Source organism: Cyprinodon variegatus, unplaced genomic scaffold (genome assembly GCF_000732505.1).
Source record: "Cyprinodon variegatus isolate N-32 unplaced genomic scaffold, C_variegatus-1.0 Scaffold359, whole genome shotgun sequence".
NCBI classification, from domain to species: Eukaryota; Metazoa; Chordata; class Actinopteri; order Cyprinodontiformes; family Cyprinodontidae; genus Cyprinodon; species Cyprinodon variegatus.
The window spans coordinates 460,700-480,196 of record NW_015150812.1 but is presented as its reverse complement, the minus strand read 5'-3'; the positions used below and the strand labels follow the sequence as shown (position 1 = coordinate 480,196).

Genomic DNA, 19,497 nt, shown 5'->3' with positions numbered 1-19,497 from the left:
AAAAAGAAATATTTGAGGAAAAATGAATTCCCAACTCAGTGATAAAGCTTCTGCCGTCTGTCACTGTTCTTCTGTCCTGATAAAAACATTTAAATGAAACCTGCTTTCCTTATTGCCCAGATACCTTAAAGCTTTGCTCAGTTGCTGACTCAGTTCTGTGTTTGTTTCTACTTCAAAGAAAACTATAACAGGAAGCATCACTTTAAAAATTGGTGCAATCCTTTCAGGTTTCCTTTCAAAGTATTTTCTTGCAGAAATCTTCACATTCTTCATCTGAATTTAGATATGGTTGGCATATTATTATTTAAAACATATTTTTATGTCTTTAATCCAGCAAAAGTTGAATTGGGAATATTTAATTTTTGTATATATAGAAAACAGAAATTCTTCCTTTAACATTAATATTAAAGCCTCAGCTGTCATCACTTGTAGTCAAAGTAAAATTGTTGTGAAGTTTTATTGTCTATCAAAAAAATCTACTGATTTTTAAAAAAAATATTATTCCAAAGGACTNTTTTTTTATTAATCGATTAATAATCGGATAGCCAAAGGTTCTTTAAAGAAGATTTTTTTTCTAAATTAAACCAGGTGAAGTTTAAGTGGAGTTCTGCGTAGAGCTAATGGGAGACGAAAAAGTTTATTTAAATGTAAAATGTTTATATACATTTTTTTTTTATTTTTTTTATTTTTTTTTTTTTACAATTTTGGTATAGTTCCCGATCTAAGTGGGTTGCTCTGTCAGTAAAGTTCATGTTTTACAGTCTGTATACTCAAGTTAATGATTAATCCATTACTAGATTAGTTGACTGTTATTTTAATAATCGATTAATCACTATTAATTTGATTTATTTTTTCAGCCCTACAATAGACTTTAAGGTTTCAGTTGACATTTGGTCAGTGTGAAAGCCTTCATGTGAATTTCATTTAGATTATTTTGTGGTTTTGTTCTATATATTTCTACTCAAGTCTGATTTTAGATCTTATATAATTATATTCTTAAATGTATTTTTTTGTGATAAAGTAATCTTTTACATGGTTATTTTTCTGTTCAAAAAAAGCATGAAGTGCTTTTGGTGTAGAAAAGCTTTTATTCTGCTCAAATGGGTTTTTAGGGGATTCAGTTAGTTCTTAAATGTGTTTGGACTTTATTACTCCAATGGAACATAGCTGTGGTCCTACACATCAAAACCATAAAGTGTTTTCTTTTTGCTTCCCTCAGTCTGACAGTTATAATTTTCCCCTGATAGTGAAACTCTTCCACTAATGTCAATAAATCAATAGTTGGTTTATTTGTAAAGATTAAGGTTTCCACTTTTGACTCTCCTACTTTGTTCATTGAAATCAACTGAATTCAATTTTCTTTAAAAAGATCTTTTTGCATCTCCCTGATTTACAATATTGGATTATTCTTAAATCAATAAACCATGTTATTTTTAGCTTTTCTACTTGCATAACAGTGTTTTTATCTTAATCTTCTCCAGTGTTTGTAGATATCTAGAAATGAAAGGAACAGAAATGTTCATATTACTGTTAAAGATGGACCAATCCAGCCTTTTCATATCCAATCTAGTAGCAATACTGTGCCTGAGTGTATTGCCTAATACTGAGCTGTTACTACCGTTGAATTAATTAATGAACCGTAAATCTAGCTGTATGAGTGAATAAATTTAAATAAAAAAGTTAATTGTTTAAATCCCCATTAGCTGCTCTGCGTAAGGAGGTAAGTGCAGTTTGATACAAACAATTAAAGTGACTAGAAGGCTCTAACTGTATAGTATATGAAGTAATAAAGAAAAAAGATGACTGTATCGTAATGCTGGATTGGCTCATTTATTCTATATCCAACCAAGTTATTTGCTCAGTATCAGAGCTAGGGCTGCAACTAATGATTATTTTGCAAATCAATTATTCTGTCGATTATTGTATCGATTAACCGATAAACAATCTGATAGCCAAAGGTTCCTTAAAGAAGACTTTTTGTTAAATGAAACCAGGTGAAACTTAAACTTTTCCACTTGAGGAGTTCTGGATAAATTTTTTACTTGCATGCAAAAATATTTTTTTTTTTTTTTTTTTTTTTTTTTTTTACAATTTTGTTTAATGATTAATCAATTACTGAATTAGTTGACTATTTATTTAAATCTATTATTTTAATCGATTAATCAGGATTAATTGTTTCAAACTCGATCAGAGCCGACATCCTGTCTCTAATTTCTCTTATTCTAAAACATAATCTCTAGAAACAAGATTTCATTTTTTTTTCTTATTTAAGCTCTATTAGTTATTATGATGTTAAACTGCAAAATGTTTACTATTGCAAAATTTTCAGCGTGCGGGACTGGAGACCTAGATATATTAGGCTTCAGTTATTACAAAAAATAAGAAATAAAAAAAAGGAACAATATTTTTCTTTAGGAACATAGTGTTTTTATTTGACTGCTTTTGGAGGAGGCTTCCCTGCTATCAGTGCAGGGACTTGGTAAACTCACAGTTCTGCTCCTGATATAATCCTGACATTGATTCAAAACACCTGTCTGCATTCCTCACTGGGGGAATTCACATTTCTGTTTGACAGCAACATACAGGGAAAATCAGTGGTGAGGAAATGAAACAGAAGCACTTTAGTAGCACAGTGTGATCCAGCCGGATCTGGGAAGGCATCCGTTTTGGTGTACTTCCTCCCCACTCTTTCTTCCTTTCTATGCTTCCTGAAAGCTTTTGTTGTAGAAGGTTTTATGAAATGGTTGGTTGGGATTACCTGAGATTCCTATTGCTCTGGTAAAACAAATCCTGGGGCTAATCATGCTTGTAAACAAGTAAATACAACCAAATTACCCACTTTATCAGCTTTCAGTATATGTTCAATAAGTAAAAGTGATGGATTGATGTCAGTCTGACCTGAAAAAGTTCAAGTTCCTTTGGAGTAGAAATAAAAATCCAGATTTTTCAAGTAAATTTTCCAAATCGGTTTATTGCCTATCACTACATGAGGATGACATTTTCAGCTATTTGAGTATCATATATAAGCATAGTGAGCTTGGCCCTCTTTAATAGCATTTCAAATGATGACCTTAAAGGCTGTTGGTGTTTTTAGTGCCTTATAAAAAGAAAGTAGAAGTGTATTATTTAAGATGTTAATTGAAACCACAGTAATCTGTGTATTCCTGTAACTAAAATTATGGCCTCATTATAGAATAAGTTTATTTGGAAATGTTGGCCACCTTGAAGGTCAATTAAAGCAAATGTTTTCTAGAGCATACACACGGTGATCTCTCCTGCTCTTTCCAAGCCTGAAAAAAAAACAAGAATAAAAGGTTACGTCCGCAATTAGTTTCTTTAAAGTAGCTCATGACTATCCTCTCTTTTAGAGATGATTGCTAGAAGCTTAACTTCTTCCGGCCAGTAGGTGGCGCACTCACAAGTCGCCCGCTCTTGTTTTCTATTTGCCAGCTTATTCTGACGAAGACCTGAGTATTTGTGGTGCTTTTCATTTTTTTATTTGAGCTTTTCTGTTTTTAAATTCCGTATCATACTAAATTGTTTGATTTACCTAAAGCAAGGTTGTAACCTTGTGATGAAAGTTGGTGGGGAAACTCTAAGGGTGGCGGCTGATGGACCTACAGTTACTCAACCCGAACACTTTCATTAGGTTTTTGTATTTTCCAAAAATTAGCTCAAACATATATTTATTGAATGCTTTCCTATTGTTGAGAATACAAGAAAACCATAATACACTGATATATTAATAGATGTTAGAGAGATGCCTTTTAGTGCATTACATATATAGGGCCCAGAAACATTCATGTATAAAAAAAATGCAATTTCAATTCCATCCATCCAGAAAAATATGGATATGCTGTATTTTAATATAAACAATATAAACAGATATAAACAATAGAAAAAATGAGTATACTTTAAGCTATTTGGCCTTGTACTTTTTTTTTTCTCTCCTGCAGGTTTCTCTAAGGGCTGCTGCTGTAGTGCTGCTGGAATAAAGCAATCGAGAATAAGTCATCTGTGTTTCTAGCTTACTGAACCGCCAACCTATACTGTCATTTGCATAGATTTCTTGTTTTAAAGGCAGGAGAAAAGGATGCAATTATTTCATGACATCCTTTTAATTAATGTCTAAAAACAGAACCCTGCAACACTGCCTCTATTCTGGGCTCTTATGTTTGTCAAGTCTTACTATTGAAATTTTAAATCCATGATGTTACTCATCTGAAAAATGGTTTGCAATAAGGCGATGTACTATGGTATTATTCAGTATGTAAATAATCACAAAATATGAGCGTCAATTATTCGTGCTTCTATTAATTGAGCAAAGCTGCAAAGCTACCCCAGACCTTTGGGCACCACCTCTGGGCATGTTCTCATTTTCCTGGAATGCTGGTAGTTTAATTCCAGATCTGCTGCGGCAAACACCTTCCAAAAAAGTCCCTTTTTAGCTCAAAGATTTCTCCAAAAGGTCAAGTTGTTTTTTGTCGATTATAAGACCCTCTGGTCTCATGGTTTTGCCCATGGATGACATTTTTCTCCGGTCTTTTGTTGCATCTTTATTAAACAGTAACCTTCATTGGGACAGGTGAGGTCAGATGTTCTTTTGATGCTTTTGTGGGTCTTTTTGTGACTTCTTGAATTAACTCTTTGAAGTTATTTTTGTAGGCCAGGAGAAGGTTCATTACTGCTTCCTGTTTCATTTAGTTGTGGTTAGCTGTGTTTTATTGGATTCCAAATATTTTATAAATAGCCTTGTTTTTTTCCCGACTTTGTTTTCATTTTTTGTCCTGCTTTTAAAGTGCTTTAGATCGGAATGCGTTTCTCTGAGATCTTTTTGCCTCATGCTGTCAAATTAGTGCTGTTTAATTTCTATATCCTTAGTCTGTCAATAATCAGGCCAGGATGTGGGCTGAACAATAAGCCAATTTTAACTTTTAAAATATTTTGAATAATCCCAGCTAAATAATGATTGTATATCTATCTATTTATTTTTTTTTTACAGAACTGTACAGTTTTAACGTTTTTCTGTTATCTCAGTTTCTTACACACTCTCTAAATTAGTGGTTCTGCTTGTTTGTTTTACAGGGCTGCCATTGAGGAGACCTATTCCAAATCCATGAGCAAACTGGCCAAGATAGCGAGCAATGGGAGTCAGCTGGGGTGAGTAGAACCAGAACCACACCACTATCCAGCGCTGCCATATAACCAGTTATTTCACATTTATGTAATCCTGTGACTCTTATATGGTTGCATGTGTCAGTAGGGGAACGTCTGCATCACCTAATTTTCATGTTTGGGATTAAAGTAACGCCGTTTTCTATGTTTAATGCACGTATTTTAATGTACATGTTTATGTTGTAATTGAAGGAGGAGCAAAAGCTATTAAATCTTGATTATTACAGACTTATTACAAACGAAAACTTTCTGCTATAATGAAGATTATAAACCAGATGCTGCAGTTAGCATAAAGGCAGGGCTATACTGAAAAAAATGTTTAATTCTTCTCTGCTTCACTCATCTGTCACCTTTCTTTGTTAACCTCTCTGCTAACTTAACTGACTTCTGTTCATTTCCTTTTTTTATGTATTTATTTTTTCATATTGGGAGTGGACATTTATATCTTCCCTTAAAATGCAAAATATCAGATTGAGCCAGATACTTTCAGTTTCTGGGGATTCTGCACACCGATAAAGCAAAGATGCTGCGTTTTATGGTCTAGAAAAAACATTTCCCTGATCATCGGCCATTTTGTTTTTGATTTACAAGCTGGTTTGTTACCTACAAGTGCAAATAAGCAGGTAAAAAACACAGTTTACCCTAATTGAAAGACAGGGTTTGGCCTAATTACACAGCATTTTAACAACTNTTAAAAAACACAGTTTACCCTAATTGAAAGACAGGGTTTGGCCTAATTACACAGCATTTTAACAACTTGAAACATAAAGGAGTGGTAAACTGAAATGAGCTGCAGAGAACCATACAATATAGGCTAAGAAATTAACATATTATTAACTTTTAGTGTTGGGCAATTTTCAAAAAAAAAAACAAAAAAAAAAACTTAGTTATAGTTAGTTATATTTAGTTATTTTTCTCATACAGTTATAGTTACTAGTTATTTTTCCAAAAAAATGAATTTACTGCTCTTTGAAAGTAACTTGCTAAAGTAGTTGAGCAGTTACTCTTTATGATTTATTTATTTATTTATGATTTATTAAAGTGTCGCAGAATTTAGGAAACTTTCTTGTTATGGGATTGTTAATATAACTAGTAGTTCAATTAAGGAATATGAAGTGTTTGTTATTTAATAATAAATTAAATAATTAAAAGGTCTACACATCTGAAAATGGTAAAAGCTAATCGGCACTATTTTGGTGTGTGTTGTTCAACAAGTAAGTTGCAATATAATTATGATGATGTGATCATGTTTCTTAATATCAAAAGAAAAACCAGATGTTTTGACATTTGACAAAAAATAACCAAAGAGGACGGTATGATTCCAGGATTTTTTAGTGAAAAAACGTAAACCATACAAGTAAAATCATTGTAGACCTGACAAAATAAAGAATGTGTAGAGCTTCTTTAAATTTCCAGCTTCACTGCAGGAATGCTGTCTTTGAATCCTTGGCTTTGCGCCATTGTCTATCCTCTGTTCCTGCTAAAGTTGCGTGCGCCACATGCGCTTACACCAGGACTCTGTAGTCCTTATTTATACACTTTAAGTTAAGAATAACAAATCTGTTTGAAGAGCAGTACTGACTTACACGTTGACTTTTACAAAGTCATATGTTACAGCGCTAGTTAATGGCACTAAAATTGTTTAAGATAAGAAGATTGTATGTTTTTTTGTAAAATCTTTGAGTTTTGGATCAACAGTGTAATTTTTAAGTATGATTTTTTTCTTTTTCCATCAGGACCTTTGCGCCCATGTGGGATATTTTTAGGGTGTCTTCTGACAAGCTGGCTCTTTGCCACCTGGAGCTGATGAAGAAGATGAACGATCTGATCCGGGACATCAACAAGTATGGAGACGAGCAGGTTAAAATTCATCGCAAGGTATGTATCTGGAATAAAACCATCACCTTTGCTTCATTCTTGTAGAAATTATATCAATCTGAAGACAAAGCCATAATTTCTTTAATGTTTCCAAGGTAATTCAGTTGTTGTCTTGTCCTTTTAAAGCCTTAAGTGCAGCAACGATTTGTTTAAGATGTCAATGAAAACTGTGCTTCAACCAGACAAAGGAGGAGTTGGTTGGAACCGTGGAGGCAGTGCAGGCGCTGCAGGCTCAGAACGGCCACCTTCAGAAGTCAAAGGAAGGTTATCACACCAAGTGTTTGGAGCTGGATCGACTGAAGAAGGAGGCAGCGCCACAGAAAGAACTAGAAAAGGTTTGCCACCAGTTAAACATCCTCATAAGCATTAGCCACAGCAGTGAGCAAAAATAAAACAAATCTGTAAAATCAATTATAAGATATTTAAATTATAATGCATTTTCCTCTTAAAGACTTGCTAGTTTTTTTTAACGATGAGGACCTCAGTTCTCAATGTTCCTCTGTAGTCATTTTTTTTTGTTTTTTTTTTTTCTTTTTATTTATGCTTTTTCAGAGTTACTCAGACAAGACAAAAGAGAAAGAGGAAAAAAAAATACAGCAAAAAAGTAAACAAGTACAACAAAAACAAAAATCAACAAGACAAAACAGTGTCGGCAAACTGGAGAACTGATAACAGGATAAAAGATGTACTAATCAAACTGTAGAGCTTATTAAAGCACGAGGCAGAGTCAGAGGGGACAACAAGTGGATCAACATAAGACATGGGATATCAATAAAAGAAGAGTGCAATAAAGGATGACAGTATTGAGATAATAATGAGTAATAAGAAAAAAAGAATAAAAAAAAAGAAAAAAGGTACAGGTCCAGAAAAGTATGAGAGTCATTTAACCCATTATTTTGAATATGTCTATTAAAAGGACCCCACACATCAAGGAACTTATCATGATTGTCTGACAAAGGGTATCAAATTTCTTCGAGATAGATACAGGACGCCATATCATTGAGCCCTTTCTTAAAGCATTGAGAGGTAGAGGATTTCCATTCCCGCAGAATAACTCATTTTGCAACCACCAAACCAAACATTAGAGCCTGCTGCAGACACATGGGAAGAGTGACAGAGAATTTAGAGCAGCCCAGAATTACCAAATGGTTATCCGGATATAGAACTTTGCCATAAGCCTTACTATAAAATTTAAATATTCTGTACCAGAAGTCCATAAGCTTAGGGCAGGAGCAAAACATATGACCCAAAGTCCCATTATCTGATTTACATTTGTTACATGTTGGTGAGACACTGAGAAATAGCTTATTAAGTTTGGTTTTAGAAAAGTGAAAACGATGGATAACCTTGAATTGAATAAGTTGCAATCTAGAATTAATGGAACAGGTTTTGATCCTTGACGCACTCAAATTCCATAACTCATCTGAAATATCGACTAGAGTGTCGGAAGCCCAGGCTTCTTTTATGATTAGTAGAAGGAGATAAACTGAAAAGATTAGCAAAGTGAGAAATTAGCTTTTTAGAAGTAAGGGGCTTTTTTATAAGCTCGAAGAAACTATGTTGCACTGATATGGTTTCAAAGTGAGGGAAATGTAGTCTGACAAAATTGCGAACTTGCAGGTACCTGAAAAAGTGGCTAGAAGGAAGACCAAATTTGGATAAAAAAGTTATTTTTGTATCAGGTCAGGAGGCATGCTGTCTTGCTGATGCCACGAATAAAGCAGAGACTTAGGGCATCTTTACATGTATTTGTTCTGTTTTTATTCTATTAATCAGATTAACTAGACTCTGCCCAAGAACATGGGGCCTCAACTAGACCCAGGATGTGATGAATAAATCTCATCTTTTATTTGGTAAACCTCCAGACGTGAAGCCATCAGGCCTCGGTTGATACCAGCCAGGCTGGTGCTGCAGTCAGTAGGCTTTACGAACTAAGAACAAAAATGTTAATGTTTTAAAAGTCATCACCTCTGAGTGACCTTGTTGTTCAAGAGCAGCACGTCTGAAGCCGTCTGCTAGAGCTGGACTCTGTGGAGCTGGACTCTGTTACACAAGTTGAGAAAAAGACCAGACACGTTGCAGATCCCACCCACCCTGACAATGAACTTTCCCACTTCCACTGGGAAGTTGGTTAAACTGCAATAGATCCAGAGCAAGCAGACTTAAAAACACTTTATTCCCCAGACCTTTGAACACAGTCGCCCCCTTATTTCTACAGTGGCAAACCAATTAAAGGTGCTGTTCACGAGAAAAAAGAAGAGTACACTACACTGACATAGAGCCAACACAGAATATTTAACAGAATAAAATGACACATTGAAATGTAATGATTACGTAAAAGATATAAAATGGTTAAGAAAATAAAACGAAAGTTAGATTGAAAACCTAACTAATAATGTTTAAATAGCACAGTCAAAGATCACTCTAAGCATCTGTTGTTTTTATTTTATTATTTTTTATTTTTTTTATTTCAAAAGAATTTGCAGTGAACAAACAAGAATGATAACGAATATATTCAAAATGTAGAACGGGAACCGCTAACATACTGGTGGGGAATTACAAGAACTTAAAGTATGATTCTGAGTCTGTTTATTTCTTCCATCTCTGATTGAACAGAGCCCTTTATAATCCCAAGGAATGAGCAATTTGTTCGTTTTTAATCCCAAAACTTTCCTCCATGCATCCTTTCCATTGTGACAGTGTTAGTTACTTGTCAACCAGTTCTGTGTAATGATTTTGCTTGCTTGCATTCAACATCAACAAATAATCTCAATATAAAACACCTTTTACAGCTCTCTGAGATTTATCCTGGATTAGCGGAGGATAAGAACTAAAGGTTGCTTCCAGCTGCCATTAGTGATTCACTTTTCCTCCTCACTTTAAAAAAAATATATCTTTTACTTTTTGAAGACTTCCAAAGGTTTTTTTTTGTCTTATTTTCTATATTTGTGCATTGTGGGCCCAATTTCACAGAAATATCATTAATCGTCCGTAATGACAAAATTTTTTGGGGGATTATTTGCAGCATAATTTTAAATGTAAACTTTTAATTTATTTAATAGAACAGCTCTAAATGACGTGTATTAAGAAATATAACAAAATATTCCATAGTTATAGCAAATTATTATTTAAATTCTTTATTTTTTCCCTTTTTTATCAACTTTGTTTGCGGTTGATCAATGAAATAAGGTTATCTGTCAGCTTGGAATGGATGACATACTAGTCCTTAGCCAGTTGTTGGGAACATCTTCATTTACATTCGTCATTCATTATGTCATGTTATTGTTGACTGTTCTGCATCTACAAGGCACAATTCTCTCCTTTATGTCATCCAGAAATAAAGATCCCCTGTTATGTTTACAGACATTCAGTGTGTTGCAGCTCAGTAATCACACAATGCATTAGTTCTCCCTGAACACTCTTTGTCATAATGGTTTTGATTCATCACTATATAGGATTTAGTGTCAGCCTTGTGAGTCAGCAGCTGGATGGCTGTAATTTTCCTTTTTCCCTCGCTAGGCGGAGCTGAAGTCTAAGAAAGCGGCGGAGTCCTTCGGGCTGTGCATCGAGAAGTACAACCGTGTGGGAGGAGAGTTCGAGCAGAGGATGAGCGAGTCGGCCCAGGTCAGCTTCGACTCTGGCGTTGTTACTCGCCTGCTGTGTGATGATGCTTTAAATGAATTCCTCCTCTCATTGGCGTCACGCCTCTGTGACTCACCCGCCTGAAGAGAACCCCATCTCATCCATTCATGCATCATAAATAAAAGGAAACCTCGGCCAAATCTCCCCCAAATCCTAAACACCCACTTCCACCTTTAATCATTGCCTCTGTGCTTCCATGGTTACAGCTGCTGTTTCCATGGAAATATTTAACAAATCTTAATGAGCACTCCTGTGTTTTACATTTGAAATAATGAATAGACTCCTGATGACCAATTAGTGTGCAGTTATGGGTCTGGCTGTAATTTTTAGTTTTTATTCTGGTTTACCACCTTAAAAATTAGATGTTGTTTTTTTTTTTAAACCTTTTAATAACTTGGCTGATTTTAAGTCTTGCCCGTCTTATAAGTGTTGTTTGACATCAAAAATGGGATTATTTTTCAACCAATATTGCAATTTTGATTTAAGCCACACATGTGATTCTTTATTCCAGGGTTTTTATTTTTTTATGACCTCACAGCTTGCTTGTCCAGAGACTTTTCTGTTACGTGCATAAATTTGTTCTGTGTGGTAGCAAACTTGGTTTTGGTGTATTACCAACACCTAAAGTTCTGGAGTGAGAAAGCAGGTGTATTACACCTGTAAACATTTATCTAACCAAAATGCAGGGAATTAAAAATGGTGTTTTGTAAAAATAAAGATTATATTACAAATTGCATTGGGTCTGTAGACACACAAGTTACAGCATAATTATAAAACGAATGGGAAGACATGATTGGTTTTAAACGTTTTCACTAATAAAGATACTTAGTCTACTTTTGTTTTCAGATCCTTTAACAGAAAAGGCCTTAGACTGGGATAGATGTTCTCCCTCCACAGAGACAGTGACTCTGATTGAGGCGAGGATGCAGTGGATTGGTTCAGATCCATCTGTTAGAATGGCCTAGTCAAAGTCCAGATACAAGTCCAATTTAAAACTGGATCGTTACTGATGCTTTCCATCCTGCTTAGAGAAGCTATGTTTAGAAGAGTAAAACCATTTTTACTATCTAGATTTGTGGATCTTAAAAGTTAATATTTTTCAGATTTTCTAAGGAAAGAATCAAATATTTTCTATTTTTTCTGTTTTTGCTTGTCTTCTGTGACTGTGTTCTTGGTGGTGCAGAGGTTCCAGGAAATCGAAGAGGCTCATCTGAGGCAGATGAAACAGTTGATGAAAAGTTACTCTCACTCCATAGAGGACACCCACGTCCAGGTGGGACAGGTATGTTCCACCGTACTTCAGATATCACTTTGATGATTGTAATTCTACTCCTGAGGAATACGTTCTATCTACAGCTTTGCCACATTTGTGTTTTTCAGTCGCCCTTTAAGATGCAGAATGAGTTCTGTTATTTTTGCTGGTCTATTTAATGATTTGGCAGAAGACACTGTTCCTTAGTTTGCTTTGGTTTTCTCTGCAACAGAAGTGTATCTAATTACTTCAGAATTAAACAATGTGGAATTTTTCTTTTTGAAATGTACTCGATTGTGTGAACCCTGTAGGTCCATGAGGAGTTCAAGCAGAATGTGGAAAATATCGGCATCGACATCCTCATTCAGAAATTTGCTGATCAGAAGGGAACGGGCAAAGAAAGGCCAGGTAGAGTGAGCTTAAACACATCGGCACAAATACTATCATCCAGCCTTTAAAGAGCCGTTTGCAGCAGCTTATGCAGCAAATTAAACTTTCACATTCATGATTTATATCGCCCTGGTATAACTTAACTCCCCTTTATGTTGCACTTTTAGCGACTTTGAAAGAACACATGCCTCATATGATCTATGTGAAGAGGGACTTTTAAAAGAAAAGGGAAAATTGTGGATTGTTCATGTCAATAAATGTTTTTTTTAAAAAACAAAAAAAAAAAACATTTTGTTTTTGTTTTTTGGCTTGTAGCTTTGGTCGTGTTTGAGGAGTACATGTCAACTTTGACCCCTGAAGGTGGGAAGAAGACTCGAACAAAAGCCTTCAGGATACCCGGTCTCAGCAAGAGGGACAAGGAACCCGACTCTGCGTAAGTGTTTGTGGACTACAGGCTGCAAGAGGAGAGGAGGCTACGCTAGTGAGGAACTTGAACACAGAGTTTTGGACTCGACATCCAGTTATGAAATTATGACAAGCATAAGTCTGAGGTGACTAATGTCCCAAACATAATGTAGTTCAATTCAATTTAGTTTATTTATATAGCAGCAATTCAAAACACGTAATTTCAAGGCACTTTATAGAGACAATTCAACCAGCTCATACAGTCAGATTGGTTCAAAGTTTTCTATCTAAGGAAAACCAGGTGATTGCTGATTGCTTGACTTCAAAGCAATCCCACACACCAAGTTTGCATGTAGCGACAGTGGAGAGGAAAACCCCCTTTTAACAGGAAGAAACCTCCAACAGAACCAGACTCGGTGTGAGCGGCCATCTGCTGAGGCTGACTGGGGTTAAAGGAAACAGAAGCAGACACACAGAAGAAGCAGAGATACAAAAGAAACTTGTCAACCAGCCCCACAGGCGGCCCCATCTTGGAAACACACAGCCAGGCAGAAGAGCTCCAAGCCCACACTCGCGTCAGAGGATGAAGAGAGCGCATCCAGTCAGTCACTGTCAGAGAAACAGGACTACACTGAAAAACAGGCCTATAAACATCTATAAACAAAGGTGTTGATGGCAGCAGTACAGCTGATATTTCTCTCCAGGATTTTATCACAGCCAAACAGAAACAGACCAGATGAAGCTGCTATGAGAAAAGCAGAGAGAGCAGAACATTAGAGATTGAACTAACAAATACTTCAGATCCACTGGTTGAGCTTTTTGAAGCCTAGAAACCCTGAGAGGGACAGGGGTCCTTACCCATGTTTGTCAACAGACAAGGAGAATTGTTTCATTTTTTCATCTTTAATTTATTAATCTTTAACTTAAGTTATTTTCATTGTTTTATTCTTTACTTTGTAGTACTTAGAGGTGGGCTGCCTATATAAAGTGCTATATAGATATAATTTAGTGTCATTATAATTTTTAAAATGATCTTTATCATTTCAACATGGTTTAGAATTTCATCTTTATTTTAGGGCCATTATCAAATCACCTTTAGCACCAGACGGTCCTCTCATTTAAACATCTTAAACTTTGGACACTGATGTTTGTAGATCACCCAGAAGACGGCCACTTATTGCACATATATAAAAAAAAAAATGCACGGTCAGTTTAGTGCCTGTTACTTTGAATCTTTGAAGATCCTAAGTCAGTAAAATGGCCCCAGATTTCCACAGACTATTTAGTCAAAGTAGTAAATACCATTGTCTCCACGGCGATGCAACACGACTAATAGGAGCCCTCCTTCCTCATCTGTCTTTCTAAAGACAACAAGAGACACACAGGAAGAGTGAAACTGATGTGTTGCATTTGAAAATGAGAGAGGGGCAGTGCAGATGCATGAATGCTGCAGTGTGGAGTGACGGAGGAAAGAGCAGAAACAGAATCAGTTTAAACCTCAGTTTACAGAGTTATGGGAAGCCTAACTAGGGACATCTGTCTAGGAGCTTGAATGTGCTCTCTACAAGTCTTGTCTGTCTCCAGCTATTCATGGTTGCAAATAACCACTGTTTATTAAAAACTAATCTTTTTAAAAGATCTCTTTGCTCTGCAAGTCTCTGTCTCTAAACTTTGTGGACTGTTAAGATCCTCCAACCTGTTCTTTATCTGGACAATACGTTTTCCTCTAGCAATGATGCACAAAAATAAATAATAAACTCCTAGCTCTGAATACACACAGCAGCTTTAGTGTTTACATTTTTTGATGGAAAATCAAAACCAGCACTCTTTAAAAAACAAAACAAACAAAAAAAACAACCAGCTATGTTAAACCTCCTTTCTCTTCACTCGACTGTTTTTTGCCGCTGGGTTCATACTTGGCCCAAAGTAACGCCTGTGTTTTCTCCTATATTTACAGAGATTCTGCTGTCCCAGAGGCGCTGGTGAGTGTTTCACATATTTCACACTGAAATGCTCAAACCTAACAAACTCTGTCCGTATCCTGAATACCAGATACCTACGCAGACTCGGGTGTTCCGAAGGCTTTATGATCTGTTACAGCCGGGTGTTTTCCTTACAGAGATGAGAAGGGAGAGATGGTGTGTGTTTGAATAATGAGATGGATGGTGTGGGGTTTCCCAGGTTTATTCCTGTACTTCTTGGAACACATTTCCAGGATTATCTTGGTGCAACAGTGGAAGTGATTATGTTCAGTTGAGGAAATGTGTGTACGTGTTTTCCTACACGGGGGCGTGTTAAAAGCAGGGTCATTTTGTGTGTGAAAGGGCTTTGAACGTTGCCAGAAATGCCTCTAACAGACCAAGGATGAAGCAGAAGGTAAACAGAACGTCCTTAAACTACTGCAGCTGCTATTTTTATCATTTTCTGCACCTCTAGATGAAGCCACAGCTAGCTGCAAACTTTCTAAACATTTTCTATACCTGGAATTGAAGGTTGTTAGAACAAGGAAGCAGGTTTCATTCTTAAAAGGATTCAGGATATATATATATTTATTTTAAACTGAAATAACCATATTTGTTGTAAAATGTATGACTTTTTAATGCTAACGAATGATTGGATCAATTGCAAAGCAAATGCAAACATGCTATGTAAAGTTGGATGCAAAATACCTTCTATAATCATCAGTGTGATAAGTTATAGCAGAGCTTCCAGTAACTGACTTCAGTGCTAACATTTACCAAGCAGCATAAGTAGTAGCTGCATATTGAAGGATTTTATTTTTAATATCTGTAAAAATGAGACAAAGTAAATCATACAACATCAACATGCAGACTCATGTGGGATGCAAATACAAGGCTGCATGTTTTATTTCAGTGCTAGCTTTTTAACTCAGCTCATGCTTTTTGGCCACCTACAGACTTCTCATTTTATTGGGTTTCCTTTTCTCAGATAATCTTAACAAATAGTTATAACTGATGACAGCCGATGTAGTCTGAGTATATATAAAATGCATTGTTTAAATAAAGATTGATTTTTATTGATGCAGAAAAAAACAACAACCTGGTACTGTAGAAAAACGAATTGTTCCTGCGATGAGTTTAGAGGCTAGGAAAGTCTGTAAAGCTCCATTATTTAGATGCTAAATATTTTTTGTTGTCCGTTTTTTAGCTAAATCTCTATTTAAATGATAAGGCAGTTGAATGATTCTCTTTATATCATAGGAACAATAGCAGTTATGTTGAGGTCCTGTTAATGTGGTAGTTTTACTCTCTGATGCCTGAGCAGGGCCTAATAATCCTTCAGAACCCATCACCACTGTTATAACAATGTGCTTTAACTCAAATGTCCAATTAAGATCTGTCTTATCAGTTGAATTTGACATTATAACACATATTCCTCATGATTAGTAGGGGTGTAAATCACATCCATCATGGCGATTCGATTCAGTATCGATTTCCTGACCCAATGATTCGATTATTTTCGATACTCAAGAATACACCACGATGCGATTCGATTTGATTAATCTGTTAATTTTATGTATTTTTTTTTCACACCTTACAGGCTAAACAAAGTTTCAAGTTTGAAATAAATCAATGAAAGCTGTAATAACGTTATGCATTTTTTTTTTTTTTTAGAAACAACAGCAAATAACAATAGTAGAAAAGTTGTATTAAAAAATACTGCAAAAATACTGCACATAATCAGTGCAATGAGTGCAATTCAGTACCTCGGCTCCAGACGTCCCCGCCCCCTCCACAGACGCTTCGCTGCACCTCTTCCAAATTGTAGCTGACCGCAAACAGTGCCGCAGACAGGAGGCCGGCTTGTTTTTATGACTGAAATTGCGAAAAACAACTCGTGAAGTTTGACCAGCTAGGAGAGCGAGGTGCGCGAGAACGCTGGGACCCTTTTTCCACCTGGATCTCCGCCCTTTTTGGCCCTCATGTTCCTCCGTCGTCAAACTAAACTCGCCTCGGCCGTATCTAGACCCACAGCGTGTAGCACAGACCACGCTTCAATATTGAGCATAAATAAAAAAATGTCTGTGTCAAGCTTACTGCAACACACTGCTGTAAGAGTATAACCAGGAAGCGCGGTAGGAGGGCAAAATAGGTTTAGAGGCACCGCAGCACGGGAGGGAGAATTACGCCCAGGAGCACATGGATAAAAATAGACCGGAGGGGAAAAAAAAAAAAAATGAATCGATACTCTTGGGGACGTGTCGATGCATCGGATCGTCGGCTGTTGGATCGATGCATCGATACAAAACGATTATTATTTACACCCCTAATGATTAGACTGATTTTATTATCTAACTACACAGTCGGCAGAAATAGACTTATTGTTTGATATTTATTGGTCCCGTTATGAATATGTTACTCCATGTGTAGCAGTTATAACTGACCCACAGATTATTGAAACTATTTACTACCAAAGCTCTCTGTTGTTGCTGGGCTGGACGTCTGTCAGATATGCATCATTTGTGTCTGAGCTGCTGAGCAGCTGCTCTCCGTCTCCCTAAGTGTTTATATTCCTGCTTTCACAGAATTCCCCGCTGGAAGTGGACGACGAGGGCTTTGTCATCCGAGCTGACAGCACTCAGAATGATATCCTTTTAGTTGGGTCCATCTGAGTATGAAGGAGAATGACGGGCTTAACTGTTTCAGGATGGATTGGACTACAGGTTAGAAAAGCGTTTTGGAGGGCCTTCTCTGATCCGATACCTGTGGATGGAGATAAAATTAGGGTGATGGCAAGGAGGCCTTTCAACCTGAGAAAGCTGTGGCTCATCAACAAAATAATCACAATATCAGAGGAAACTTGCAAAAAGCTTTTCAGCAACCATAAGAAGGGTTGATTTTTTCCCCCCAATAATTATATCCAATAATTTTTAGCACACTTTATCTGATAAAAAAATGGTAAAATGTCATATTTAAATTGTTAATTCTTCTAGATTAATATTATCAATATAAATATGATGTTTTTTTTTTTATCAGAAACAATCTTCATCTGAAAGTCGTTTTAAATCTTTATAGGATATGAATACTTTTAGGCTTTACTGTTTATTTCATTTTCTAAACAAACATTAATAACTGAATTGAGCCTGTATGGAGTGAATTTTGCTTCATGTTCTTTTTATATTTCCAAACTTTACTTTTGAAAATATTTTTTCCGCTTTTCTCTTATGAAATCTTATTTTGTAATTTATTAATTTTTTTTCAGATTGATAGTCACAAAATCTATTCTTTACAAATAGCATTTCACAGATCACTTCCTCTTCATAAACACTTGCTCATTGACCAATGCAGTGTTGCATCTCTATTGGTCTGCATGATGTCCATGCAGACCAATAGAGATGAGGCTTTGCTTCTCATTCCAGGGGAAAGCCCGCCCTCAGAGGTACAGAGAATTTGGACTGTTAAACACAATTTAAAAAGAATGCAGTTCTTAAAATTCAAGTCTAAAAAGAGAAATAGGAAATACAAATTTTAAATATAAAATCAGTAAAAAATAAAATAATTATAACATGAAAATCTGTAAGAAAAAAATCAGAATATATAATTTGTAAAAAATGAAAATGTAAAAACAAAAAATAAAACTGGTCAAAAAATATAAAATCTGTCTAAACAGTGATTAAGAAAATATGGAAATATGGTTTCTAGATTGCAATATTTAAATCAGTTACCAAATGTGTTCTTTGCTTTCAACAATAATGAAATAAAATTCACTCCATAAGTCTGCAGCTAATTAATGTTTGTGAGTCAACTGCATAAAACATCCATATTAAGCTGGAGATATTCTTAATAAAATAGGTAAACATTGAGGAAAGGTTATCTTAAATATTCATTGTTAATGCAAAGCCGTTTAAGTCTTATTTATGTTTTCAACATTCTTCCTGCATGTTTAACCGAACCAAGAAGAGGTAGATTCATCCCAGGGTGAAACAAAGCTCTTTTCAGATTATTGGTATTGTAGAAAAAAACAGTCCAATCTAATGTGATCACTCGTCTTCAAACTCCACCATTTTCATCACACTATTTCTCAGTTTGAGCTGTTTTTTTCTTGACCCTTCTTTCTTCCTCTACGCTGCTCTGAGAAGGAGGATAATTTCTACTCCAGTGATTCAGACTTTGATGACGAGGAGCCCAAGAAGTTCCACATCCAGATCAGACCTGTAGCCAGCAGCAGCCGCAGCAACTCTGTCGCCACCGAGAAGGAGCTGAAAGCCACAGTGGGGACGTTAACGCTGCCGCCCAACAGAGGAACAAGGCAGCAGGTTAGTCTTTGGATCCCCTCTTGGCATTCATGCATTTTATAAGACTAGAGCAAATAATGGTTACTTTGAAAATAAAATCTTGCAAAAATTATGTTGAATAATGTTGATTTGTGTGCATTTCTTTTTTTTATAGACGGTGAAGCGGCATCTCTCCAGTAAGTTGAATTAATTTAGTCCTGTTTTTGACATTTTCAGTTTTTAATGGGGGAAGCATACAGTGCCTCGAAGAAAAGTATTTCTTCTTGCAGTTTTCAAAAATTAATGACATTTATTGAAGAGTAGGAGGCCATCTAAACCAATTATCTGGTTAGGTCACCCTGATTAAAACAGAAACCATCAAATGTGCTTCGGTTCATTTTCCTGCTGCATAACAGAGATGACCTCGAGATTATAATTAGAAAATGATGGTTGGTCATTTTCCTAAGAGGTTTTCTGTTTGAGAGCAGAAATTAAGGTTCCATGAAAAGCAAAAAAGCAA

The 19,497-nt window shown here is 35.8% G+C and overlaps 1 protein-coding gene across 1 annotated transcript in view; it reads left to right on the top strand.

Moving 5' to 3' along the window:
• LOC107091969 (F-BAR domain only protein 1-like) overlaps positions 1 to 19,497 on the top strand; it is a 75,836-nt gene that overhangs the window by 41,858 nt on the left and 14,481 nt on the right. The window contains exons 4-14 of the mRNA XM_015386224.1: positions 5,086 to 5,160; positions 6,912 to 7,053; positions 7,236 to 7,388; positions 10,573 to 10,677; positions 11,879 to 11,977; positions 12,259 to 12,355; positions 12,653 to 12,770; positions 14,700 to 14,724; positions 17,289 to 17,349; positions 18,829 to 19,019; positions 19,153 to 19,174. Of these exons, the coding sequence (XP_015241710.1) occupies positions 5,086 to 5,160; positions 6,912 to 7,053; positions 7,236 to 7,388; positions 10,573 to 10,677; positions 11,879 to 11,977; positions 12,259 to 12,355; positions 12,653 to 12,770; positions 14,700 to 14,724; positions 17,289 to 17,349; positions 18,829 to 19,019; positions 19,153 to 19,174 (1,088 nt within the window). The remainder of the gene's footprint in view (positions 1 to 5,085; positions 5,161 to 6,911; positions 7,054 to 7,235; positions 7,389 to 10,572; positions 10,678 to 11,878; positions 11,978 to 12,258; positions 12,356 to 12,652; positions 12,771 to 14,699; positions 14,725 to 17,288; positions 17,350 to 18,828; positions 19,020 to 19,152; positions 19,175 to 19,497) is intronic.